The 26631-nt window shown below is 47.4% G+C and overlaps 2 protein-coding genes across 5 annotated transcripts; both read left to right on the top strand.

Annotated features, from left to right (window-relative positions):
• The first annotated feature begins 627 nt into the window (after positions 1-627).
• Positions 628-11814, top strand: depdc7a (DEP domain containing 7, paralog a). 4 transcript variants are annotated; one of them, XM_047051852.1, is made up of 9 exons: positions 628-877; positions 6287-6728; positions 7934-8064; positions 8152-8374; positions 8751-8968; positions 9267-9409; positions 10143-10268; positions 11087-11165; positions 11422-11814. In XM_047051852.1, exons 2-9 carry the CDS (start codon positions 6298-6300, stop codon positions 11625-11627), a joined length of 1557 nt encoding a protein of 518 aa, XP_046907808.1. In that variant the 5' UTR covers positions 628-877; positions 6287-6297; the 3' UTR covers positions 11628-11814. The 4 variants fall into 4 exon arrangements, with proteins under 4 accessions (XP_046907808.1, XP_046907810.1, XP_046907811.1 ...); XM_047051854.1 differs by having other exon boundaries at positions 6290-6728; XM_047051855.1 differs by having other exon boundaries at positions 630-877; positions 8182-8374.
• A 2304-nt stretch (positions 11815-14118) lies between these two features.
• cstf3 (cleavage stimulation factor, 3' pre-RNA, subunit 3) lies at positions 14119-24848 on the top strand. Its single transcript, XM_047051870.1, has 20 exons — positions 14119-14308; positions 15212-15316; positions 15485-15580; positions 18566-18598; positions 19079-19176; positions 19998-20064; positions 20150-20184; positions 20278-20404; positions 20562-20639; positions 20761-20923; positions 21408-21517; positions 21601-21717; positions 21979-22197; positions 22386-22488; positions 22585-22654; positions 22888-23083; positions 23304-23454; positions 23666-23760; positions 23897-23957; positions 24235-24848. The coding sequence occupies exons 1-20, from the start codon at positions 14282-14284 to the stop codon at positions 24432-24434; spliced, it is 2151 nt and encodes a 716-aa protein (XP_046907826.1). The 5' UTR covers positions 14119-14281; the 3' UTR covers positions 24435-24848.
• The last annotated feature ends 1783 nt before the right edge of the window (positions 24849-26631 follow it).

The raw sequence follows: 26631 nt of genomic DNA on the forward strand, positions 1-26631 counted from the left end.
TTCCATACGTGGGAGAACTGAGGGAACTGTTTGAGACAGCGTGAGACTGGGAGATCGGCACGTGGAGAAAACCGTAGCGTTGGTGTTTTGTATTTAAAAACAAGCTGCAAAACAACAAACTGAGAAATATCTTAGCCATTGGAAAGAAGTTAGGCTACACAAACCCCAAAAACCTTTCGGATGCAAGCCAGGCCGATAAGGTCCTGACCATCGTCTTGTCTACGCGAGAGATTTTCCCAGGAGTCCTCTGAATGTTGATTATAAACAATGGCGTGAGTCCTCAGCCCAAACCAGCAAACGTAACAAAACAAATCCATGAAACACGTATAGGCCTATGTGCCATTAACTGTACCCTTTATCTCAGTAGTAGCATTTGACTGCAGGTTCAAATCCCCCTTCTTCATCGCTTTGGATAAAAGCCTCTCTTAAATGCGTACGGTTTTCTGACATTGTTTGACCGATACACTTAGGAGAAGCTTCAGGGAAATAAGGTGACGTATCCGAGCATGGGTGAACAAACACGGCTTATGACCTTGTGGACGAATTCTCTTGTGTTCACCTGAAAGGTGTTCCTTGTGCGCATGTGTGTGTGTGCGTTGTGCGTGTATGCCTTTGTGAATGTGTGTGTACCCCTGTGTGTATGTTGTGTGTGCGTTTGCGGAATGCCTTCCGCTGTGTGGCTGGTTTACCAAACAGCAACACATTTGACTGCGATACATTAACAGAGTGGTGGAACCTGTTTGCGCCTCATGTGAACGCATATCATGCTGCGGTGCTGACTGGCACAAAGCTGGCTGTGATTTCAGCTGTGACACAGAAATTTCTCCACTTCTGATAGAATTGCTCACACCTCATCACCATCAGCATTACAGACTAGGTACGTTTATGTTTTCAGTTGTATGTAATGTGTTTATTTGATCAAGTTCTGCTATGGATTAGTATCACTTGATGGTATTTCCTGTTAGGATTTCTCATGTGGTTTTGGGAAACGGTCTCCCTTGAACCAAGAAGATTTATTTCTGAACTGTCATGGGTGTTGGTAGCGTCAGTTTTCCCTGGATCTTAGGGAAGGGCTAATTGGTTTGTGATATTGTGTTGGAATAGCAAAGCAATCAAGCTGACCCTATTGTGACCGTCACCACACTATACAGTCAACAGTAGCGTCTTAATGACATTGGACTCATTGATTTCCCTCGTGGTGTGTAAGTCATAATTTCAGTTTGAACACGAAGTGACACACATGGGTTTCTAAACTAAGAATACGTTTCTAGAAGTCCTTCCTCCTCACTGAAATGTCTCTCTGGAATGAGGATGAGTGTTGATTGAAATGACAAGGATGGATGACAAACCAACCATTTATCCTACATTTTATTCATTCAGAAGATGCTTTTAGTGACATGTAATAACATAACAAATAATGTGTAATGGAGTGCTGCTGAAGATCAAGGAAAAGAAGCCTTGTTCTCAGAGTCGACGATCTCTGGATTTAGCAACCAGTGCGGAGAACAAAAATAGAATACTACATCGCAATAATAACATCTGAATTACTCTTCGTAAAAACCTTCCGGCTGCTTTGTTTTCTGCGTTCTGCCTCCAGGTTAGCATGTTCGTCTGTGAGTATTAGCGAGTAAGCTCTTTCCTGTTGATGGTTTTTGTAGGAGTGGCGGGATTCGTTTTGACAGCTTCCTGGGTTTTGTCTTTGAAATGAGTTCCCACCTGCTCCCGGGCTGGTCGCTATTGTTCCCCTTCTTGTCTTGCAGCATGACTTAATTGGTGGTTTTACATTACGAGTCATGCTGGAGACATTGTAAGCTAAAGTGTAAAGAGTTCTTTAAAGTTGTGAATTCCTTTTATGACTTCATCATCTTCCCCGACCCACACTCTACATCCTACAGAACAACGCCCCCTCCCACACACACACACACACAGCCCAGTGAATGCAGCCCTCTTCGTCCAACCTGTTTTTCTTTGTTTGGTTCTTCCTCCTTCTTCCATTGTGTCTTGGAGAGACGATCTGTATGAGCCTTCGGTTCAGCAAAGTAAGGTCACTGACAGTCTGACGCAGGTTAGGCCTACAGCGCTCCAGCGCAGTGTGTGTGTTTGTGTGTGTGTCTGTATGTGTGTGCGTGTGTGTGTGTCTGTGTGTGTGTCTCTCATGAGCTGTCAAACCTTGTGACACATGTGGTCACAGTGGAGGGAGGGCCACCAATAGATGAACAGCGGCGGCTATATCAGCTATCAGCACTACGCTATGAATGCTGCGTTTTCAGTTTAGCGAGGCGAGGTTTGGAATGGACGTCCTATTTTGCAGCATGGTGTATTTATTGCCTGTCACAGAGTTGCTAAGCGGACGGCCACGGAGATCCGGACTGGGATGAAAAAAGTCGGGTGAATGTCACTGCATTTGTGTTTAATTTTCAGTTTCACCTTTGTCATTTAACATGACTTGCAGAGCGGCAACAACGTACCGGGCATTGTAATGTCATCTTGATGTCGAATCATTTTCCTCGATAAGAGGGAATACCTTAAGTGTTTCAAAGGTTTGCAGACTGAGTCACGGTGAAGTGGCTGGAACAAGATAGGCTAGATATAGGCAAAAGGTGAAGCCGTATATCATAAGGAGTTTATGACATCTGACAAATAAACCGGTGCTCAGTTACCTAAGTAGAAACCTATAAAAGATAATAGGCCTATACTATCTCCCTCCTGGTCTGTCCCTGTCCTCTTCATTTGTAAACACACTGACACTGAGAGCGTGAGAGTTAGAGAGAGAGGGGGGGGGGGCAAGACAGAGGGGGGTGAGAGAGAGAGAGAAAGGGGGGGGCGAGAGAGGGGGGGGCAAGAGGGGGGGGGTGAGAGAGAGAGAGAGGGAGGGTGAGGGGGGGGGTGAGAGAGAGGGGGGTGAGAGAGAGAGAGAGAGAGAGAGAGAGAGAGGGAGGGGGGGCTAGGGAGAGGGGGGTGAGAGAGAGGGGGGGGGCAAGACAGAGGGGGGTGAGAGAGAGAGAGAAAGGGGGGGGGCGAGAGAGGGGGGGGCAAGAGGGGGGGGGGGGGGGGTGAGAGAGAGAGAGAGGGAGGGTGAGGGGGGGGGTGAGAGAGAGGGGGGTGAGAGAGAGAGAGAGAGAGAGAGGGAGGGGGGGCGAGAGAGAGGAGGGTGAGAGAGAGAGAAAGAGAGAGGGGGGGGAAGAGAGAGGGGAGAGAGAAAGAAGAGAGAGCATTGTCACTCTATCATGGTAATTAGTGGGAAGGCGTTATTTGCGTTATTGAGCGCGTCTGAATAATTAATGAATGGGAAGAGGTTTCAGGGTTGGCTGTCTGCGTCATAGTGCTACGGGATGAAGCTTCGGTAAGACACCAACCGCGAGGACTACTGGGAGATCGAGGAGAGAAAAGTGCGGTAACGGAACTGTATAGCGCGAGGGGAACCTTCTCATGCACCAACCACCAAGTCATTTACAACAGTGATCAAGGTCTGAGTTTTTGATTGTTTTCGTAGACTTTTACGCACATTGCATTTGCAGCCGTTTGAACACGATTGGTTAGATTAATTGTTACTATATCAATGAACATAGATTGATAATTGTTCCTCGTGACTTCTGTTTACTGCAGCGGTGTTGTCATGACGTGTAGTAGCCCAGGTGTTTTTAACTGATATTGCATTTTTTAGGGAATTTGCTGACTGCATGCTTAACTTATTTAACCATCAACATGTGTCACGGGATGAGATAACAAGTAGGCTATTTTGTAACAGTTTTTGTATTTGAGTATTCATTTCCTTCGTTAAGTAGCCTAAGCTGTTTGCCTATGTATCTTAAGTCCTTTTCCTAATTTTTTCCTTATCTTTTGTGAAGCTGTTTGGGGTCAAGTATTTAAATAGGACGCAAAAAGGTATTTAGATTCAAATTCAAACTTGCCTGTTTAAGATTTACATTCAGCCTTCAGTCCCCTCGGGCTGTTCCTGCTGTCTGGACGTGCCTGGTAGAAACTATAGCTTTCCAACACCTGCTGTTTATAATTATCATTCAAAATCAAAATACTTCCTTTCAGTTGTCTTTATTCGTGGACAGACGGCGTCTAACCATTTGGAACGATAGTTCAGTCACTAAAGAACCAAAAACATTTATAGTTTTAATCACGTTTTAGGCTACTTTGGGAATCCTTAATATATAGCATATAGGATTGTTCGCTGTTTCATATCACACATCACACTTCAGAGAGCAGTGTGACGGTATACGGTTCTCCCTCTGCGGTTATTTACCGACTCCGTGTGCAAACAGATCACTCTCTGTTGGCCTTGACCGAGAAAGGAGCGAATTCCCACCTGATGCATTCAGTCTGTAGGGAGGGGAGAGGAGAGGGAGAGCCCGGGAAGGATAGAGGACTGTGGGAGGGAGGAGGGAAGTTGGCGACAGCTATGCAAACTGGCCTCAAATCTCCGCCTGATCAGCCAAGCCGAGGTGACAGAACCGCCTCATTCCCAGGATTGTTTTCATCCTGCACGGTCACCCATGTGACCCAGAGCCGGTATGGAGCGCGCTCCGTTGTCAGTCCGCTGGATTTGTCAGACCAAGATTAAAGTTATATCCCGCTAATCTATCAATCCCAGATGGGTTTCCCAGATGGCCGTCCTCCTAAAACTCCAAACCAAGGATTTTATCCCCCTATAATGCAATTTCACCAATTACTGCAATTCAGCCGATAAACACATTGTCAGAGTTTCCAGACGGACAGTAAAAGCCTGCAGTAAGATGTAGATTGAACGTTGTCTCTCATTCTTAGATAACGGGTCCGGTGCTCAAATCCCGTCACCGGGGAGTTCGTGACAAACTATTAAATAACAGATCCACCATATGTAAATACCTGCCCGGGACATTCGCCTTGCGGAGAGGAAAGTACGAGACAACATGACGTGGACACATCTCTTTAAAGTGTAGTTCATCAAGATCAGACGACAGTTTCACACCTTCCTCCTCGCACATCCTCTGTCCTGATTTGTTACAATGTGTTCCTTCAGCTTTTTACCTACAGCGACAAATAGGGGTGAAATCGAACCTGCGAATATTTGATCTTCAGTCAAATGCTCTATCATCACTGAGCTAGTCACATAGAAATGGTATAAACAGTATTTTTCTACCTGTGAGTTTTATTGAGCTGGAGGTAGATCGTTTTCTACTCTCAGAGTCAGATTGGTGAGTGTATTTTGTCGATGTTGTGGAGACCTGATTTATGGTTCCTAGTATCTGCTGGTCCCTGAGGACAGGGCTAACATTTGCACACCAGACTTGCTGTTTCCCACTGGGGGGTGCATGATGAAAAGACCTCATAGCCACAGACCAACAAAACCTACACACACCACACACACACACCACACATACACAGTATCCCGCTGTGTCCACAGCCAATTGTAAAATCAACGTCAGTGACAGCACTGGGGGTGGTCTGTTAGTCTTCATTGCTGCAGGGTCTGATCCTCCCTCCCTCCCCCCCCCACCCCCTTCCTCCTCCCCTACCTCCTCCCCTTCCTCCTCCCCCACCCCCTCCTCCTCACTACCCTCCTCCTCACCCCCTCCTTTGTCTCTGCGGTGATAACACATGTAGAAGCTCTTTGAGAAACAGCCCAGTGTTGTCAGTTCAGCGGTTGAGACGCTGAGAGCAGATGAACTGTACTGGGAACATGGAGTGTGGGTTTAATGTGTGAGTGTGGATGTGTGTGTGTGTGTGTGTGTGTAATTGTATCTGCATGTGGGGATTAGAATAAAATGCTTTTTGATGCGTTTGAAATGATCAGCCTCACTGCTGTGATCTCATGTGTGTGTGTGTGTGTGTGTGTGTATGTGTGATGTGGCCAACCATGTTGAAATGAGAATGAGGGAGAGGAGCATTCTGGGAGCCATTTAGAGGAAGCTCACAATCTGAACATTGTATCTGGACAGAGAGGGGGCGGCAGTGTGTGTGTGTCTCTGGGTTCCTGTGTGTGTCTGACTGTACATATGTGTATGTGAGTCTGTATGTGTGTGTGTATTCTATGTATGTGTGTGTGTGTGTGTGTACAGTACATTGGGAGCATGAGGCGTATAAATACTAAGACCTCACCCTGTTGATTTAGGATCTTCTGAAGGTTGTGGAAGTCTATCAGCCCGACGGAGGTGCGCACTCAGCCTGTCTGTGGATGAGCTCCACTTAAGCATGTCTCTTTCAGCCTTCACACTTCTCAGTGAAGTTTGAACAAACTTTTAAATAGTTTTATACCTTTACTCTCCTTCTCCTCCCCCTCCCCCTCCCGGTCCAGTAGAGCAGGGGATGGCCGGGCAGCCGTTCCGGGCCACCTTCATCTGGGGCAGCATCATCTCCACCCTCCAGTCCCGTGTGGAGGTGAAGCGCCGACGCCACAACCTGAAGGCCTACCAGGACTGCTTCCTGGGGTCGGAGGCCGTGGATGTGGTCCTGGCCCACGTCATCCAGAGCCGTTTCTGCGGCGACGCGGAGGTGCCGCGCTCCAAGGCCGTGCGTCTGTGCCAGGCGCTCATGGACTCCCACGTGTTTGAGGGCGTGGGAACCTGCGTGTTTGGGAAGGAGAAAAGGAGGGCCACGTTCGAGGACAGCAGCTGCAGTCTCTACCGCTTCCTCAGCGGGGGGGCTGGGTCCCCCGGGCTGGCCGGCGCTCACTCCACCAGCACCCTCGAGAGCGGCTACGACTCCCCCAGCATCGACAGGAACACTCCCAGCGAACGGTACACCCTTCAGCTTGAAGTTTTTAGCCTTAAAAGCGAGAGGGCAGTTTGAGATCAGACCCACTCCTCACCTCAGCTTATTGACTGTGTTTTCAGTCCTTAAAAGAGCAGACTGGTACTTCATGACAATCTCTGACTTCAGTCCGTTTGCATGTCACACAGGATGACTGTGTGTCGTGTTGATCAGACTCTCAGCTGTAAATCAGAAGAGATGGAAAGTTACCAAGTACAAATACTTTGTTACTGTACTTAAGTAGATTTTTCTGGTATCGGTACTTTACTTCACAATTTATTTTTCGGACAACTTTTTACTTTCACTCTTTTTCGAAAGAAAAACGTTTGAAAGGTTTTACAAATATTTTTGAAAACAAAGTTTCGAAATGTTGAAAAAATATGCTTGATGAGGACTCTACTATACTCTACTTTCATTTTTTTTAGTTTCGAAAGGCAGAGCCCACACTTTTTTTACTTCAAGTGAAAAGTTGTAGTCAGCACTTGAACTTTGAGTCTTTTTAAACCCGAATGTCTGTACTTCTACTTGAGTGAAGGATGTGTTTTGCCATCTCTGTGTATCAGGTTGTTTCCATTAGATTACCATCTCACACTGGCTCTCCACAACGCTTCAATCATCCACTCTCAACCCCTGTTCCTCCTAGCTTCAGTTGAAAGGCCAGGTGTTGAAGAGAGAAAGAGTCAGAAATCTCCAGTGTTTGAATAACTCTTGTAACAAGACTGCAGATTACTGTCTAGAAAGGTTTTAGAGCGATGAGGAGTTGGAGAGGCCTAGGAGGGGGAGACAGATGGAGATGTAGAGGGGACATGGGGGGCAGTTGAGGGGAGAGACAGAGGGGAGAGGGGTAGGGGGAGGGGTAGGGTGGAGATAGGATGGATGTAGGAGACGGGTTCCCTGCAGGCTGACTGCAATCTCCAGGACAGGAACTTCATAACGGCCTCTCGTGGAAACCTGATTAAACTGTGTCTCTTAAACACACAAACAGAAGTCGGATAAAATCGTGATAATGGGAACATTTTTAGTCAAACTAATTTGATTTGGGTCCGATTCGAATCCAACTAAAATGGTCTCTCAGAAATAAGTGCTTAATTTAGATGCCTGCGACTGAAAAACATGTTGGTCCCAGAAATAGAGAACGTCCTTGATTATCTCAATCATGTCGTCTGATTGTGGTTCCTCTGCTCCTCTCCAGACAAGAGTATCCCAGCTACATCACACACTCGCCGGTGAAAACAGACAAGTCCCTGGAGGAGGTCCTAGGGCACTTGTGCGTGAGCTCCACCATCACCCCTCAGATGGTCCACCTGGGCCTCTCCCAGGAAGGTGAGTGGAGAGGGGCGGGGATCCTAAAGAAACACACAACATGTGTGTGTGTGTTTATGTATTGTGTGTGTCTATTCACCCTCTCAGACATGGAGTTGTGCTCCTCTTCTTCTGCAGTGGTGGACGAGGTGTGGAGGCAGCAGGCGGTGAGCAGACTGCTGCTCCTGATAGAGCTCCCCCTGCTGGAGAACCTGCTGCAGGACAGCCCCACACACACAGCCCCCCTGCACAGCCTGGACAGCGACCCAGACCTGCTCTCCTCCTCCAGCTACCTGGACAGAGAGGTGCTCAAGGCCTTCAGCGAGGCACAGTAAGCAGACACACATACACACACACATACACACACACACATAATTCAAACCCTAACACTCTCCCCCCTTTCTCTCTCTCTCTGCCTCCTTCCCCCACTCTCCCTTATTACCTCTCCCTCCCTCCCCCCCTCCCTCCCTCCCTCCCCCCCCTCCCTCCCCCCTCCCTCCCTCCCTCCCTCCCTCCATCCCCCCCTCCCTCCCTCTCTCCCTCCCCCCCTCCCCCCCTCCCTCCCTCCCTCCCTCCCTCCCTCCCTCCCTCCCCCCCTCCCTCCCTCCCTCCCTCCCTCCCTCCCTCCCTCCCTCCCTCCCTCCCTCCCTCCCTCCCTCCCTCCCTCCCTCCCTCCCTCCCTCCCTCCCTCCCTCCCTATCTCCCAGGGCTGATGAGTGGTTGTCAGCAGCCGTAGACTGTCTGGAATTCCTTCCGGACCAGCTGGTCGTGGAGGTGAGCCGAGCTCTGGGCTGCTGCTCTGAGGACCGCGGCCAGAGCAAGAGGCTGCTGTACGGGCTGCTGGCCCGGGAGTACGGGGCCCAGCGCCCGCCCCTGCTCTGCAACCACGTCTTCGACATCCACACCGGGATCTCTGACCTTCTGGGTGAGCACCGGGGGGGGGGGGGGGGGAGGGTGGGGGAGGGTGAGAACCGGGGGGAGGGGGAAAGTGGGGGAGAGGTGCTGTGGCAGCAGTGTTCAGTTCCTCTTTGGAGATAGCAGCTAAAACACCATCTGACCTTGTTACACTTGAGGAGTATAAACCTGTAAATCTGTTGGCTCCTGGCAACACTGAACTAACTTTACACTGTGTGTGTGTACCTGTGTGTACCTGTGTGTGTACCTGTGTGTGTACCTGTGTGTGTGTGTGTGTACCTATGTGTGTACCTGTGTGTGTGTGCTAGTGAACGGCAAGCAGCAGCAAGCTCTGGAGGCGCTGCAGGTGTGTGTGAGGCTGCAGGACGGACGCAGCAGGGAGGAGCTCCGGAGGCTGCTGAGGTTTATGGCTGTGGCCTCCAGGCCCCAGGAGGTCAAACTACACACTGAGGTGAGGGGGGACGTGTGTGTGAGGCTGTGTGAGGCTGTGTGTGTGTGTGTGTGTGTGTGTGTGTGAGGCTGTGTGTGTGAGGCTGTGTGTGTGTGTGTAAGGCTGTGTGTGTGTGTGTGTGTGTCTGTATGTCTGTGTGTCTGCACACAACATTTGACATATTCTCAGTGTTTTTCAAATTTATGACATCATAATAAGGAAGCATTCCCCTTTGTGTTCCCATCAGGCCAGTATAATATCCCAGTAGTGGGGGTCATGTTACCATCAGGCCAGTATAATATCCCAGTAGTGGGGGTCATGTTACCATCAGGCCAGTATAATATCCCAGTAGTGGGGGTCATGTCTAGATAAGGAGCAAACAGGCTGCCTGGAATCACTCACACTGTTGGAGCTTTGGGAACTAAAGGAACGTTCTGTTCAGCACTCTACAGATCCTTTCTTATTTGTGCTTCACTTTGGATAAAAGGGTCTGCTAAATGAGTATACCACATCTACATGAGCCTCTAAACTGGAGTTGGTTTAAAAAAAAATCTTCTTATTTAGAATATTGTATTGTATTATCATATATTAATGATAATAATATTCATTTAGCAGATGCTTTTCATCCCCATAGAAAGTACAGTACAGGAGGGATTTGAACCCGGGCTCTAACCACCAAAGCGAGGCACAGTACAGGGATATTTGAACCCATGCTCTAACCGCTAAGCTCTCTGTCCCCTCCCTGGTGTCTCAGATAGAGAACAGGATGGCGGTGAAGCGGTCGTTCTCCAAGGCGCTGGTCCGCCGGGCGCGTCTGGCCAAGGGCAAGGTGGACCTGATGGTGCTGTTCCTGATGGACAACCACTCAGACCTGTTTAAGGTGGGTGTGTGTTGGTGGTCTGATCAATATGATTTATTGTCATTGCACTCCATTTCACATTCCCTGGCTGTCACGCAAAACAAACGTAGCTAGTCTACGAAGCTACCATGGAGCAAGGCAGGAGGCAACAAGAACAATGGCTCTGTTATGGGTGTCAGCATGTCGACATGACTGAGTAAAGAGAGACTGTTGATCACCCATGGATGTCAGCATGTCGACATGACTGAGTAAAGAGAGACTGTTGATCACCCATGGCCATATATGAAGGAGATGTGATTGAATGATGTCGTTACACTGTTACGCTGTTGTTACACTTATGTTGTTAATACACCGTTGTGTTCTATACTGTTGTGTACACACTGAATGTGTGCTTTAACTTTGTATGTATTGTATGCATGTGTGCGTTTGTTTGCATGTGTGTATTAATGTTTGTGCATGCGTGCTACAGATAAACGTCTCTCGTTGTTTACCAACTCCATTTATAGTCTGTCTTCTTCCCAAACATGCTGATTGTCATTAAAAGGTGATTCACAAAGAAGGCCGTCCACTTCCTCACGTGTGTCTCATCTCCTCTCCCGGCTCCGGGGGAGCAGGAGGGACAGATCTCTAGGACCTAGCCAGGCAATGCGATCTCCCAGCCCTGATAGCTATCATGCCAACCCTACTTCCCTTACAGCACAGACTGTTTTGTTTGTGAGGTCACACGGAGGAAAGGGACAGTCTTTTATGGTTGGATAAAAACAGCTGCCAAGTGCAGATGAAATCAGGACACAAAAGGACGGTTTCCCCTGAACCTGTTCTTCCCTGTCTTCCTCCAGATTCCCGTGTCGCTGCACAAGCTAGTGAGCGACAGGCTGACCAACATTGTGAAGGGCAAGGATGCGGACGTAAACACAGGTTTGTGACAGAATTCAATCGTTTGTATTTATTTGTCAACTTGTCTGAAGGGATGTATTCTTTCAGGGGGCTTTTAAGACATTCTTTTGGCCTTTTTACTCTTTGAACCCGGGTCGCCGTGGTAAGGCCTTGGCCTATGTTAGTGTTTTTTGGATCAACACATCAAATTTATCTTTATTCCTCCTCCACTCCTCCCCCCTCTACCCCTAAAATCCTCTCCTCCCCTACTCCACCTCTCCCCCCCCCCCCCTCCCAGGTCCCTCCTTCTGCAGTCGGGTCACAGGGAAGGCGTTTGAGGAGAACACTCACCAGACCACGAAGGAGGAGCTGTGGTCACTGCTGAGGACGATCACAGAGAACCCCCGTCTCTCCCCTAAGGAGAAGAGACGTCTGCTGGGGCAGTTCTACAGGGGACACCCTGAGATCTTCATCCAGTACTTCGGCAGCAGGATCTCTAGCTGACGTGGAATCTGCTCCGTTGAGGGTTAGAAAAGTATTATGTATGATATGTAAAGTCGCTAGACCGAAAAAAAGGTATTGTAAATGTTGTAAGAAAAATGTGCATATGTACAAATAGATTCTATTGACTTGAATGTGACAAAGAAATGAATGTGAAAGCTAATAAATATATTTTCTGTTGTTGTTTGAATATTTATCAGTTTATTGGGAGACTTAAGACATTTGATGCCACTGGATTCTCAAGACTAATCCCCATACAGGAAACGTGTAACTATTTAAACAATCTACCTACAGAGCCAAGCAGGACAAACACTTATTCCTCACCATAACGTCTTCATTAAGCAGATACTTACCTCAACGTCACACTGTTCAACAAGGGATTTGAACTTGTGACCTCTCATTCTGCCATCACATGCTCTAACCACTAAGCTATACACCCTCATGTGGGTCAGCTAGACTTGTGGACTTTCCTCTCCAAAACAGCCCCTTCTGCAGCCAGTTTATAGGTCAAAAGTTCAGCATATCCTGTTCCTATGAATGTAGTCTTTGTGGTTACGCAACATGCAGAGTGTCGTGAATAAAGACTTGAGGATGGGCCGAAGAAAGATTCACTCACTGTCATGACATGTCATGCGCTCGCAAGCACAATAAGAGACACACAGCAGTCGTGGCTGGAGGGGAAACGGACAGGCGGAAATTTGAAATCTCTAAATTTAAAAGTGATTTTCTGTTGTTGAAAATAGTTGCTGACATTCAGAATAAATATCCCTCAGGCTCTCTCTCTCCCTATGTCTCTCTCCCTATGTCTCTCTCTCTGTCTCTCTCCCTCTGTCTCTCTCCCTCTGTCTCTCTCCCTGTCTCTCCCTCTGTCTCTCCCTATGTCTCTCTCCCTATGTCTCTCTCTCTGTCTCTCTCCCTCTGTCTCTCTCCCTATGTCTCTCCCTCTGTCTCTCCCTCTGTCTCTCCCTATGTCTCTCTCCCTATGTCTCTCTCTCTGTCTCTCTCCCTCTGTCTCTCTCCCTATGTCTCTCTCCCTATGTCTCTCTCCCTCTCTCTCTCTGTCTCTCTCCCTCTGTCTCTCTCCCTATGTCTCTCCCTCTGTCTCTCCCTCTGTCTCTCCCTATGTCTCTCTCCCTATGTCTCTCTCTCTGTCTCTCTCCCTCTGTCTCTCTCCCTATGTCTCTCTCCCTCTGTCTCTCTCCCTTTGTCTCTCTCCCTCTGTCTCTCTCCCTATGTCTCTCTGTCTCTCTCCCTATGTCTCTCTCCCTCTGTCTCTCTCCCTCTTTCTCTCTCCCTATGTCTCTCTCCCTCTGTCTCTCTCCCTCTGTCTCTCTCCCTATGTCTCTCTCCCTCTGTCTCTCTCCCTTTGTCTCTCTCCCTATGTCTCTCTCCCTCTGTCTCTCCCCCTATGTCTCTCTCCCTATGTCTCTCTCCCTATGTCTCTCTCCCTCTGTCTCTCTCCCTATGTCTCTCTCCCTCTCCCTCTCTCCCTTTGTCTCTCTCCCTTTGTCTCTCTCCCTATGTCTCTCTCCCTCTGTCTCTCCCCCTATGTCTCTCTCTCCTTTGTCAATCGTGACTCATGAGCAGGATATTGTAAGAAACCTTTTCCTATTTAAATTATTTTGAACATCCTGTTATTTTATTTGTGGGTGTATGGCTTCTCCATGTTCTTTACTGTCAGAACTTTGATTAAAACGTGTTTTTATTCTGTAAATAAATCTGATAAATTGACAAGATCGTTAGAGCATGTCCAGCTGGTGACACATTGTGAAAGGGTTAGCTGAACAAAATCTGTTTAAAGAATAAAGACAAAGAGTGTCGCCGGTTAAAATACGCCCAGATCCTGAAATTAAACATTTGAATTGTTATCGTTCTAAACTGCTTTTTTTATGGTGCTCTTGAATGGATGCGTTCATGAAATGTCTCTTAATGGTGTTGTCTTAGAGAGACAGTCTGTGCACTCATAACAACCACACAGATGTGTTGTCATAACAACCACACAGATGTGTTGTCATGACAAGGGACAGTCTGCTTACTCACTGTCGACCGCGAGTGTGTTACTCATGGTGTTAGGAACTGAATGTTAACAGGCTGAATTTAAACTAATTGAGTTGATATCTTGAGACTTGGCTCAGTGGATGCAACTGGGCAGAAGTGATGTGCTGATACCAGAAACATCTACTGAAGTACAGCAATTAAGTAATTTGACTTTGTTACTCCCCATCTCTGAAACAGTGTAATGACAGTGTAATAACAGTGCAGAGATGGTAATTGGAACTCAAGTCATATTTATACATTAATACAAAAATACACTATATATAGAGAGGAGAGCATTCATCAATAAATTTCGAATATCTCACTCAAAATTGTCCATGAGTGATCAGAAGTCTCAGTGATGTCGACATCACTAACTCCCTCTGTCTAATAAATATTTTCTGAAACTTTCTCCCGAACGGTAGGTGGCGGTAGTGCACCTCTAAATGTTGTTTGCAATCTGCCATTAAAACGGAAAGAAGAGTGCAAATACACCAACGAGCTAGCAACGGATGGTCGTGCATAAAGAGAAAATCATGCCGATAGTTTGCCGTTTTTAAATCAAATAACGTTATTTTTTATGTTTAGACACTTGCAGTTTGTAGCGTTGGTACTTTACAGCCATGTCCACGGAAGGAACAGCCGACCAGGTATCTGGAAACTTTTCATTGTGTTTTATTCATGTTGGCCTAGCAAAAGACATGCTACTAGCTAACTGACGAGGCCTTTTCGACTTGCGTATGCAGCAGGCGCGTTGTCAAATACGGTGTTTTGTAACTCCATGGAACTAGTGTATATTGTTTTGTTGCAGAATAAACAGCCATCTTTGTTTTAATGTGGCCATAATACAATATCACTAATCTTGCGAATATTCTACACCTTTGTATTTCGTGTCTATGTACCTAACTATTTAGAAAGAATGCTGGCTAGTCTCAAGTTAGCTAGGCTAGCTACGAGTAGCGAACCGGTACCTAAATGTTGCTAACGTGCTCGCTGGTAGCTTAAGTTACCTTTTCCTGAGAAGTGGACGTTAGCAACTGGCTGCACTCAGTTAGCTAGCTAGCTAATCGTCTGCCACCAAGTTAGCATCCTGCCTCCATGTCAGTTTAACGAAGCTAGTTCAAGCATCGTAGCGTGCTCATAACTAACTAGACAGCAACTTAGTTTAACTGTCCGGAAGTCGACGGCTACTTTACGGTGCAGGAGTTCCATTAACGTGTCATGGATGTTGATTACATTTAGACGTTTACATTTAGTCATCTGACCCCCTGATAAGGTAGCAAGTCAGCGTTATAACCGGCCAGGCTCACTGTCCACCCCGATCAACGTGGTTGGTGGACGAGGTTAATTGAATATACAATTCAAGTACTCAAAGTACTTTAGTAATATCAGTGCTTAAACGGATACATTACGTTGTTGTGTCGGGCCTGTGAATCGTATATTTATGACGGGTAATTTGTAAAAAAAAAAAAAACACACCTCGTGTGGTTATGGTGTCTGCTGTTCTGAACAAAATGTTTTAACCGTGAGTTTGCTGTGTTTGCCTTCTGCAGGCAGCGGCAGAGTACGTCCCGGAGAAGGTGAAGAAGGCTGAGAAGAAGTTGGAGGAAAACCCATATGACCTTGACGCATGGAGCATTCTGATTCGAGAAGCACAGGTTTAGTGACTCAGGGTTGCCTTCCTCTTACCTGGGGTGATCACGTCTGGGGTGGGGGATGGGGGTTGGTGGGTTGGTTTCTAACAGTTCAAAGGTCATCCTTTAACAACGAGTGACCTGTTTGTTCTCAAGAAAAAAAAGATGTTAATGCTTTCTTGCCCTTTTTAGAATCAACCAATAGACAAGGCTAGGAAGACATACGAACGGCTTGTTGCGCAGTTCCCAAGTTCCGGACGATTCTGGAAATTATACATTGAAGCAGAGGTTAATACACTTCATTTCTCACTTTTACATGAGTGCATGAGTGCGTATACGTTAACAAGATCAACAATGTGATTTTCACACAGCCACACAAACTCGATTGAGATACTAGATTGAAACGGGTGGTGTTGAGGGACAATCCTAACCAGTTCTTATTTCAGCAGCAGTCTGTAAATGTTTTTAAGGTTTTTGATTTTTCCGCTTCTTTAAATGGGGTTAAGTGCATTTGTTGCATGTCTGATCTGCAACAGCATTAAAACGTTTTAATAGTATTGGAGTGCATTAGACTTTCATTCTCTTGTCGTGTCAATTTATTGCCTCCTGTGTCATTTCTTTGAGGTAAATTTTATTTTTATATAAAGGATGAATGACAGTGTCCAGCTTCACTTATTTTTTTATACGTTGTTTTTACTCCCCACCCCTTCCTCCCCTAGAACCCCTTCTAAACCCCTCTAATGCAAGCAGTGGGTCCCAACTCCTGTCCCTGACACCTCTATTAACTTAGACGTAACACAATTTTCCCCACAGGGATAACATTGATACCTCACCTTGATTACCTTCACAGAAGTCCAATCATAGTTGGTTCTTTTCACTAAAACACTTCACAGTGTAAAGTTAAGATGAACAGGCAGACAGGCACCCCCATAGGTTTATGACATCACATGAATTGTAGTTTTAGTCTCTTAACAATAAGCTTTGTCTCCGTATTCACAGCATAGACATGATTTGACCTTGCTTTTAATTATGATCTTGCAGCCATGGCGATCTTGCAGCCATGGCGATGCACTTGACCTACCATAAGGGCAGACTTGTTTTTACATTGATTTTTTGGGACCAGATTAACAATTGGGGATTGGAATCCAGTTTGTGTGTTAATTTGGTAAGTATTGGTGAATGACTTGAATGTTTAGTTTTGCTGACCTTACGTTTCTAAAGCCTGGTACATCTGGCCCATACATAATATTGCAGAATGTTCAATCCAGACTATGATATATTTTATTTTTTTCTCAAAAGAGACATACCATGGACAATTTCCACCAATGGAAACTGGATTTAAATATATATGTGTATATTGGCTTTAATAGAAATGGAAAACCTTCCCAAATCACAGAAGTCTGTTCAAAATCCATCATGTGCTAAATTAACTTGACGCAGGCTTTTCAAAAAGATGACAGCTGCTGCTGCTGGTGCTCTGCAGACTTGAGGGAACTAACTAACTAGCTGGTGTAGAACCACACAGAGCCTGGTAACTAACTAGCTGGTGTAGAACCACACAGAGCCTGGTAACTAACTAGCTGGTGTAGAACCACACAGAGCCTGGGAGGGGATTGGTCTTCCACAGGAGACGGTGATATTCACCAGGCCTGTAGAGTAGCTGGCTTCAGTGTTCGCATGTAGAGGCCTCTCCATTCACTATGCTGCTGCCTCCTGTGATGAGAAAGAATCCTCTTTATTTCTGCCAAATGTGTGCTGTGCCAGGCAAAATGAGCACTGTTCTTTCATTAACATTCAATTAAAATGTGCATTTCCTGGATGTCACTAAGAAGTTGTTTTTCCTCTGGAAGTTCTTGCTGTAGTGGTGGTCTGTGTTGTCCCAAGTGGTTGGTGTGTGTGGTCCACATGCTAAACCACAGGCAGTTGCCAAAGTTGAGCTGTACCCTCACCTTTGCAAACACATTTACATACTGTAATAAAACAAGTAACCAGAGCAATTCTGTATTGTGAGTTATTGCATCTCCTCTCTGTGTCTGTGTTATGCATATTGCAAAAGCAGATGAAGTTTCACTTGTTATTCCAGTCCATTAGCCTCCCATAACCCAATAATATTCCCGACATCATGCCCACACAGTAATGTTTTATTCATCTTAGACCAAGATGGGTCCTATTCAGTGGTCTGTCAGTTGTTGACAGACTGGTTGAAGTGTGCGTGTGCCAGTTAAGTGATTGTCTGATTTGGACTTGGTGTGTGTGATTGTAAAAGACATGTGGTTCCCGCTTCTGTGAGATGCGTATAGACCAGTCAGAATGACCAATAACAGCATCGCCCAAGTGCTGCAGGGCGTTTCGCATCAGTTGGACAGCTCTTGGATACTTTTGTTGTCTTAAAATTGCTCCATCAGTTTTTTTTTTAAATATCCTCATACTGAGACGCTTAATGTGTACAGTATCTGTTGATCTAACAAAACGATTCACAATAAACCGGCCTATTTTCATAGGTGTGAAACCAGTCTTTGTTTTGTGTGAAACGCCATACAACTACACATGTGACTTCATCTTTCTACTTCTTTGTTTTGCTGCTTGGTGATGAAGGCCTTGCCTCTACAATGGCCCCCAGTGTTGCTGTAGCTGGATGGCTGCTGGGGAAGTGTGTCCTGTTCATACTGACAGCCTCTGTGTCCAGGAAGACTGCCTGGTAGCAGCCTCTGTGTCCAGGAAGACTGCCTTGTAGCAGCCTCTGTGTCCAGGAAGACTGCCTTGTAGCAGACTGGCCTCTGCCTAAGGCCTTCCAGGGAGGCATTCAGCTTGTCTGGGAAAAAGGGCAGTTTCCACGGCTACCCTGCTTGTCCTAGGCTGCTTGTGCTGGATCTAATGACACAGATTGTCTGAATCAGAGTGGAAGGGAGCAAGACAGGAAAGACATGCTTTTTCTTTGGCTCTCTGTCTGTTAACCTTGTGTTGAGTTTTAACTGATGCATTTCTATGTATAGGGGAGATAAAGAGGAACATGCACTCCAATCCATTTGAAGTTTATTTATTTTTTATTTTGTATAAATCCTTTACTTGCAGTCATTAGGATATGTATCTTTGAAAAGAATAAACCCCTGTCCTCTTAAAAAAAAAATGTGTGTGTGAACTTCACTTTGTTGATCTCTGAAAGAGTGTGTGTTGGGATGTGTGTGTGGCTAAGCAAGCATGAATGCATGTTTCTCAGTCATAAATGACATATTTTCTTGATGATTTAACAATACATTTACACTTTATTCACAGGTCAAGGCTAAAAACTATGACAAGGTAGAAAAGGTGAGTGTTAATCTGAAGAGAGTCACAACTAAATATGAGGAGATCTTTGGGCCCAGTTCTGCTGTGTGTACACACTGCTGTGTGTTGTGTTTCTCTAGAGGGTCAGACCTGGCCTTGTCCTGCACCAGAGGACATTCCACCTGCAACTGATCTATAATCACAAGTTAATTTAGTTTTAAGTTTTTTAACATGCATTACAGTGCAAAAATGTTCTGCACCCAGAATGATGTACACAATTTTTATCTTAAATATATATTTATTTTTGTCTGTTGTATTTGTGCTGCAGTATAAAAGTGCAAATATTTTTGGGGTGGTCATTTCATTATTTCGCCAAGCATTTTTGCTTAACTTTATTTTTAATTTATTTTTATTGCCCAAGACTTAAGCGCAGTACTGTGTACCATATGTAAGATGAAGTCCTCCCTCATTCAGCTCTCAGCCCAGTTGTTGATGTTGTCAGTTGTCTCTTCTGCCCTGTAGCTGTTTCAAAGATGCCTGATGAAGGTGCTGCACATAGACCTCTGGAAATGCTACCTCTCTTATGTCCGGGAGACCAAAGGAAAGCTGCCAAGCTACAAGTACGCACACAAACTCCTACACACCTCACATACACACTCACACAGTTACACACACTCCTACACACCTCACACAGTCACACACACTCCTACACACCTCACATACACACTCACACAGTTACACACACACCTACACACACACTCACACAGTCACACACACTCCTACACACCTACACACACACTCACACAGTTACGCACACTCCGACACACCATACATTCACACAGTCACACACACTCCTACACATACACACACAGTCACAAACACTCCTACACACCTCACACACTCCTACACACCACACAGTCACACACACACCTACACACACACTCACACAGTCACACACACTCCTACACACCTACACACACACTCACACAGTTACGCACACTCCGACACACCATACATTCACACAGTCACACACACTCCTACACATACACACACAGTCACACACACTCCTACACACCTCACACACTTCTATACACCACACAGTCACACACACACCTACACACACACTCACACAGTCACACACACTCCTACACACCTACACACACACTCACACAGTTACGCACACTCCGACACACCATACATTCACACAGTCACACACACTCCTACACACCTCACACACTTCTATACACCACACACCTACACACTTCACACACTCCGCACATGGACGTGGTGGACATGGACACTCCTACACGTGCCCCTGGCCCCCCCTTGGTGCCCCTGCCCCCCCCTCCCCCCTCTTGGTGGTGCCACTGCAAGTACCCCAGTTCCACTTCAGGAACGACCTTGTCTGTCATGTGAGTCAACACGTGGTTTCTATTGTCAGGGAGAAGATGGCCCAGGCGTACGACTTTGCTCTCGATAAGATCGGCATGGAGATCATGTCCTACCAGGTAAACATGCAGTCAGTTTATCAGCACGATGGCTGAGGAAACACACCTGCTGTCACGTCAGTAATGTCTGTTCCTCCTCTCTCAGATATGGGTGGACTACATCAACTTCCTCAAAGGAGTGTAAGTAGGCTGCGTCACCAGAGCCCTGTCCGCCAGCAGAACTTGAACGGGACTTTAGCTCGGTGAGCTAACGTGTGTGTGTGTCCCCTGCAGGGAGGCTGTGGGCTCGTACGCAGAGAACCAGCGGATCACGGCGGTGCGCAGAGTCTACCAGCGCGGCTGCGTCAACCCCATGATCAACATCGAGCAGCTCTGGAGAGACTACAGCAAGTATGAGGAGGTGAGACGCCCATGACCAGATCATACCCCTACTCCCCCTGGCCCACCCCTACTCCCAGGACCCCCTTGCCTCAACCTGGAGGCTGTGGAACTCTATATCTATATATGTATCGTTAATTTCTTCTGCTGGACGCTGACCTGTGTGGTTTCATGAACAGGGCATCAACGTGCACCTTGCCAAGAAGATGATCGAGGATCGCAGCAGAGATTACATGAACGCCAGGAGAGTAGCCAAGGTGAGATGCTTCGCGTGTTTAGGTTGTTTGCACGTTGAATCTGAGTGCCATACTAATTGTTACTGATGGATGTGTGTGTGATGTGTGTGTGATGTGTGACGTGTGTGTGTGTGTGTGTTAGGAGTACGAGACGGTGATGAAGGGCCTGGACAGGAACGCCCCCTCGGTGCCTCCTCAGAACTCCCCCCAGGAGGCCCAGCAGGTGGAGATGTGGAAGAGGTACATCCAGTGGGAGAAGAGTAACCCCCTCCGCACTGAAGACCAGACCCTCATCACCAAGAGAGGTCAGTCTGATGCTCTCTTCTCCTCCCCTCACTCGGCAGTGCTAACCCTTCCGTGCTGTGTTGCAGTGATATTAGCATGCTAACCCTTCTGTGCTGTGTTGCAGTGATATTAGCATGCTAACCCTTCTGTGCTGTGTTGCAGTGATGTTAGCATGCTAACCCTTCTGTGCTGTGTTGCAGTGATATTAGCATGCTAACCCTTCTGTGCTGTGTTGCAGTGATGTTAGCATGCTAACCCTTCTGTGCTGTGTTGCAGTGATATTAGCATGCTAACCCTTCTGTGCTGTGTTGCAGTGATATTAGCATGCTAACCCTTCCGTGCTGTGTTGCAGTGATATTAGCATGCTAACCCTTCTGTGCTGTGTTGCAGTGATATTAGCATGCTAACCCTTCTGTGCTGTGTTGCAGTGATGTTAGCATGCTAACCCTTCTGTGCTGTGTTGCAGTGATATTAGCATGCTAACCCTTTTGTGCTGTGTTGCAGTCATGTTTGCCTATGAGCAGTGCCTGCTGGTGCTGGGACACCACCCTGACGTGTGGTACGAGGCAGCACAGTACCTGGAGCAGTCCAGCAAACTGCTGGCAGAGAAAGGGGTAAGGATGTGGGGATGATGGTTGGGATGATGATGTGATGGTGGTGGTGGTGATGATGATCTTGTTCCTCCCTCCGTCTCCAGGACATGAACAACGCCAAGCTGTTCAGCGACGAGGCGGCCAACATCTACGAGCGCGCCATCGGCACACTGCTGAAGAAGAACATGCTGCTGTACTTTGCCTTCGCTGATTATGAGGAGGTGAGGACGTGATGACACACACCCACACACCCAGATCACCCACACACCCACATCACACCCACATCACCCCCACACCCACATCACCCACACACCCACATCACACCCACATCACCCCCACACCCACATCACCCACACACCCACATCACCCACACACCCACATCACACCCACATCACCCCCACACCCACATCACCCACACACCCAGGTCACCTACACACCTACCCGCTCATCACCTCCCTCACCTCTCCTCTTCTCTCCCTCAGAGTCGCATGAAGCACGAGAAGGTCCACAGTATCTATAACCGCCTGCTAACCATCGAGGACATCGACCCCACGCTGGTGTACATCCAGTACATGAAGTTTGCCCGGCGGGCGGAGGGCATCAAGTCAGGCCGCACCATCTTCAAGAAGGCCCGGGAGGACCTGCGGACACGCCACCACGTCTACGTCACTGCAGCTCTCATGGAGTACTACTGCAGCAAGGTGGAGCGCAGTTACACACACTGATATACCTGCACACACACACACACACAGTGCTAAAATGTAGGAGAACACACACCCCCAGAAGCCACGCTGCGTGTGTTGAGTCTTAGTAAGGGCTGTAGGCACCAGAGCCACTCTATTGATGGTATTTTGCTGAAAACCTGCTGATGTTCTGTTTTTTCTCCCAGGATAAATCGGTGGCCTTTAAGATATTTGAACTCGGCTTGAAGAAATATGGAGACATCCCAGAGTATATACTGGCATACATCGATTACCTCTCACACCTTAACGGTGAGTTAGATCCTTCAGTCTGAACAAATACGCACATCAGCGATGCATAAATGATACCATGGAAGTTCTCATTCTCTCCCCCTCCCCCCCTTTCAGAGGACAACAACACCAGGGTTCTGTTTGAGAGGGTCCTCACCTCTGGGAGTCTCTCACCAGAGAAATCAGGGTAGACTGAAGGATTTATTTACATGTATCACAGATCTGCTATGTCCAGACTGTGTGTGTGAGCTGTACTGTCTATAACTCTATCTCATTCCTTCTCTTTCTCTCTTTCCCTCTTATTTTATTTCTCCTTTCTCCCACTCTCCCCCTCTTTGTCCCCTCCCCTCTCCCCCTCCCTCTCCTCCTCCCCCTCCCCTCTCCCCCCTCCCTCTCCTCTCTCCCCCTTCTCCCCTGTAGGGAGATCTGGGCCCGCTTCTTGGCGTTTGAGAGCAACATTGGCGACTTGGCCAGTATTCTGAAGGTGGAACGCAGGCGGTTCACAGCGTTTAAGGACGAGTATGAGGGAAAGGAGACAGCCCTCCTGGTCGACCGCTACAAGTTCATGGACCTGTACCCCTGCTCGGCCAGCGAGCTGAAAGCCCTGGGATACAAGGTGTGTGTGCTGCCCACAGCGCCCCCTCTAGGAGGGAGGGGTCTTGTGTCTCAGGCTGATTGGATGGTGGTTGTGTTTCTCTCGTAATAACCAATTCTGATTGTGTTTAAAAGTAAAACAAGACATTTATGTAGATGCTTATTTAAGGTGTGTGTTTCTCCCTGTGTGCCTGCACATGTGTTTCTCTGTGGTGTGTGTGTGTGTGTGTGTGTGTGTGTAGGACGTGTCCCGTGCCAAGCTAGCAGCCCTGCTTCCAGAGACGGTGGTGACCCCGTCCACCCCCGCCCAGAAGGATGAAGCCGACCGAAAGCCAGAGTACCCCAAACCTGACACCAACCAGATGATCCCATACCAGCCCCGCCACCTCGCCCGTGAGTCCCCCCACCCCTCTACCCAGCCCCCCCACCCCTCTACCCAGCCCCCCCACCCCTCCACCCACCCCTCCCACCCCTCTACCCAGCCCCCCCACCCCTCTACCCAGCCCCCCCACCCCTCTACCCAGCCCTCCCACCCCTCTACCCACCCGTCCCACCCCTATATATATATATATATATATATATGTGTGTGTGTGTTTTCCCTCAGCTCCAGGACTCCACCCTGTGCCAGGAGGGGTGTTCCCTGTTCCTCCTGCAGCCGTCGTCCTTATGAAGCTGCTGCCTCCACCCACCTGCTTCACGGTAACACACACACACACACACATAATATATATATATATATATATATACACCCACCACAAACACACAGTCCAGTTGCTCTTTACTCTGAAGATGATCGACTTCCTGTCTCTTTGCTCTGACTTCCTGTCTGCTCCAGGGGCCGTTTGTGCAGGTGGATGAGCTGATGGAGAGCTTCAGGAGGTGCTCCCTGCCTGAGAGTAAGTTTCCACCCTCCTTCACCCTCCTCCACCCGGCTCCAACCTCCTCCATCCTGCTCCACCCTCCTCCACCCTCCTCCACCCTGCTCCACCCTCCTCCATCCTCCTCCTCCATCCTCCTCCACCCTCCTCCACCCTCCACCCTCCTCCACCCTCCTCCATCCTCCTCCACCCTCCTCCACCCTCCTCCACCCTGCTCCACCCCTCAACATCGTTATACGAGCACATCACAACCCAATCCCAATCCGGTGTGGTTCTTCCCTGCTCCTCCTTGCAGCGGTGGATGCGGCAGTAGAGTTGATTACCGGCCGTCTGCCGGACGCCGGCGGTGAGGGGAACGGCTCCATGGAGAACCACGCCTCCGCCAAGTCCCTGAAGAGGCCAAACGCCGACTCTGACGAGGACGATGAGAAGGGCGCCGTGGCGCCGCCTGTACACGACATCTACCGCGCCCGGCAGCAGAAGAGGATCCGGTAGACGGCCGGGGACGGGAGGGAGTGTCACCGTCACGCCGTCCTGTCGCTGTGTCAACCTGTTACCGTGTCGACGTGTTGCCGTGTCGACGTGTTGCCTGGGGCAAACTGACACGTCTTTAAGTTTCAGGAGAGTGAATTTGTCAAGAAGGTCCAGCCTGTGTTGGTCCTTTTACACACACGCACACACACACAATCTGTGATTTTTGTGTTTTTGTTATTTGTTTTTTTTTAACAGTTTTATTTTTTAAAACTGGATGCTATACTGTACAAAGTTTTTAATTCAACCCTTGATTTGACACAAGTTGAGTTTAGGGCCAAGAGGTGCTCACTGGACGACGTTGTGAATCTGACTGTTTTTTCTAGCGAAGAGGGGAGAATTCATTTCCTTACAATAAAAAGGGGAGACGAAACCAAAGGATACTCTGTTGTCTTTTTTGATGTTTATAAAATTCCTGCTCAGCTCCTGCAGTATGTCAATTCACCTCTGGGGGCGGCATACAGCTTAACAGGCCAGTCCAGGGCTGCTATTGCAAAAAATCTTTCCTTTGAAAGATTAAGTAATCATTGTAACGAGATACAGTGTGGGAGGGGGGGAGGGGGGGAGATTATCACAAAACAAAAAAAAAACATTCTTCTTGTACCAGTTCATTGTGACCTATGAACTCAGGTATTTATTTCCCCACTTCTAGAATCTCGAGTTACGTAAAACGCCGTATCTAGTCAACAAAAGCCTTAACGTTTTCCCCCCAAAACGTGGGCTATAGAAGCGATCAGAGCTGCACTACGCAAATAGTATATAGGTTGTTTTTCTCTAACTGAGCCAGTGGAGGGAGACAGCGTCAACAACAATGAACCTGCATACAGACAGAAGCAACCGAACCCAGAGCCAATCGACAGTCCCAAGTGTATAAAAAGTACGGCACATGAATGTTTGCTGCAATTTGCACTGCGGACGGTGCAAGACTCACCTTACCAATGATTAACGACAGCAGGTGCATGGCATACTGCAGTGATACGCCCTGAACCTTAAACTGGATTTGGTGGGAGGCACAGGCAACGGCTGTTCCTGTGACATATTGTTGTTGGTTTAATTTGAATGCATCATGCAAGAAGATATGGGCAGATTTCGTCTAACGTGGGCTACTAAATAACCAATACTGTACCAGTTAAAAGTTGTTTTGTCAGTAAAAATGTGCTGTGTCTGTTTACACGATTAACCCTTTCTGTAAATAAAACAATAAACATATGACTAAACTGCGCTTTGTTTATTTATGGCAATACAGTGACCAAAATATGACCAAATCGCTGTCAAGACCTGGTGAGGAGATATGGGTTTACAGTATCTACTGCGCGGGTGACGGCCCCGCTGCACACCTGTTGCCTTCACCACCAGAAGCCAGGCCAGGGCTCGCGAGGGGGGCGGGGCTTTACAGTTGCCATGTTGTCGCATCCAGTTACGTGCATCTCAGACAGTGAAGCAGCTCGTTTTGTTAGGCTGTTGCCTCCGATGTCTCTCCTGGGTGATTTAATTCCTAGAATATTGTATTATTCACCAGGGGCTTGGCAAAGAGAAGACTGGGATACTTTTAAAATGTATTTTCCTATGTTCCTCCAGCGTTAGAAAACATCTCACAGTTTACATGAATGTAAAAGTAGGCCTACATCATAGTGAATGTATGAATTAGAAAGCTACACGGACACTCATCAACATAGGCAAGGATGCGCTGTAAGTGTAAGTCCGATGGGCTGCTGTCCACTCAGTGTTAATAGGTTTTAAATCGCCTTACCTCCTGTGATTCACCACGTATGATTCAGGACAATCTCTGTCCACGAAGGACACGGTCATGAGGACCGTATGTTTACATTTGCACTGACGTGTGTGATGTTCCGAGCGGTAACACTAAAGAATTTGTGAGGCTATTGTTTTACATTCTAAACTACATTAAAACTGCACTTGAAAAGGTTGTGTCCATAGACATATATGTGTATGGTTGTGTCTACCATGCTGTGCTGTAGGTCTAACAGGTGTCTGACCAAATGAGAAAGGCAGATGGTTGTCACAATCCAAATACATGACACAACAGGTTCTGACAATCAGGCAAATTCGACCAGTTGACGTTGTTATTTTCCACCTGTTCATAGGATTCTGGTATCATGGTATAATCGGGTGTCTGTCTCAGGGATATCTAACATTAGTT

The sequence above is a fragment of the Hypomesus transpacificus genome, unplaced genomic scaffold, assembly GCF_021917145.1.
Source record: "Hypomesus transpacificus isolate Combined female unplaced genomic scaffold, fHypTra1 scaffold_184, whole genome shotgun sequence".
NCBI classification, from domain to species: domain Eukaryota; kingdom Metazoa; phylum Chordata; class Actinopteri; order Osmeriformes; family Osmeridae; genus Hypomesus; species Hypomesus transpacificus.

Coding starts and splice junctions, on each gene's coding strand:
- depdc7a (XM_047051852.1), top strand. CDS start 6,298: ATGGCCGGGCAGCCGTTCCGGGCCACCTTCATCTGGGGCAGCATCATC. Junction 8,969..9,266: donor CGGGATCTCTGACCTTCTGG/GTGAGCACCGGG, acceptor TGTGTGTGCTAG/TGAACGGCAAGCAGCAGCAA. Junction 9,410..10,142: donor AGGTCAAACTACACACTGAG/GTGAGGGGGGAC, acceptor CTGGTGTCTCAG/ATAGAGAACAGGATGGCGGT.
- cstf3 (XM_047051870.1), top strand. CDS start 14,282: ATGTCCACGGAAGGAACAGCCGACCAG. Junction 22,198..22,385: donor TGGAGTACTACTGCAGCAAG/GTGGAGCGCAGT, acceptor TTTTTCTCCCAG/GATAAATCGGTGGCCTTTAA. Junction 22,489..22,584: donor TTACCTCTCACACCTTAACG/GTGAGTTAGATC, acceptor CCCCCCTTTCAG/AGGACAACAACACCAGGGTT.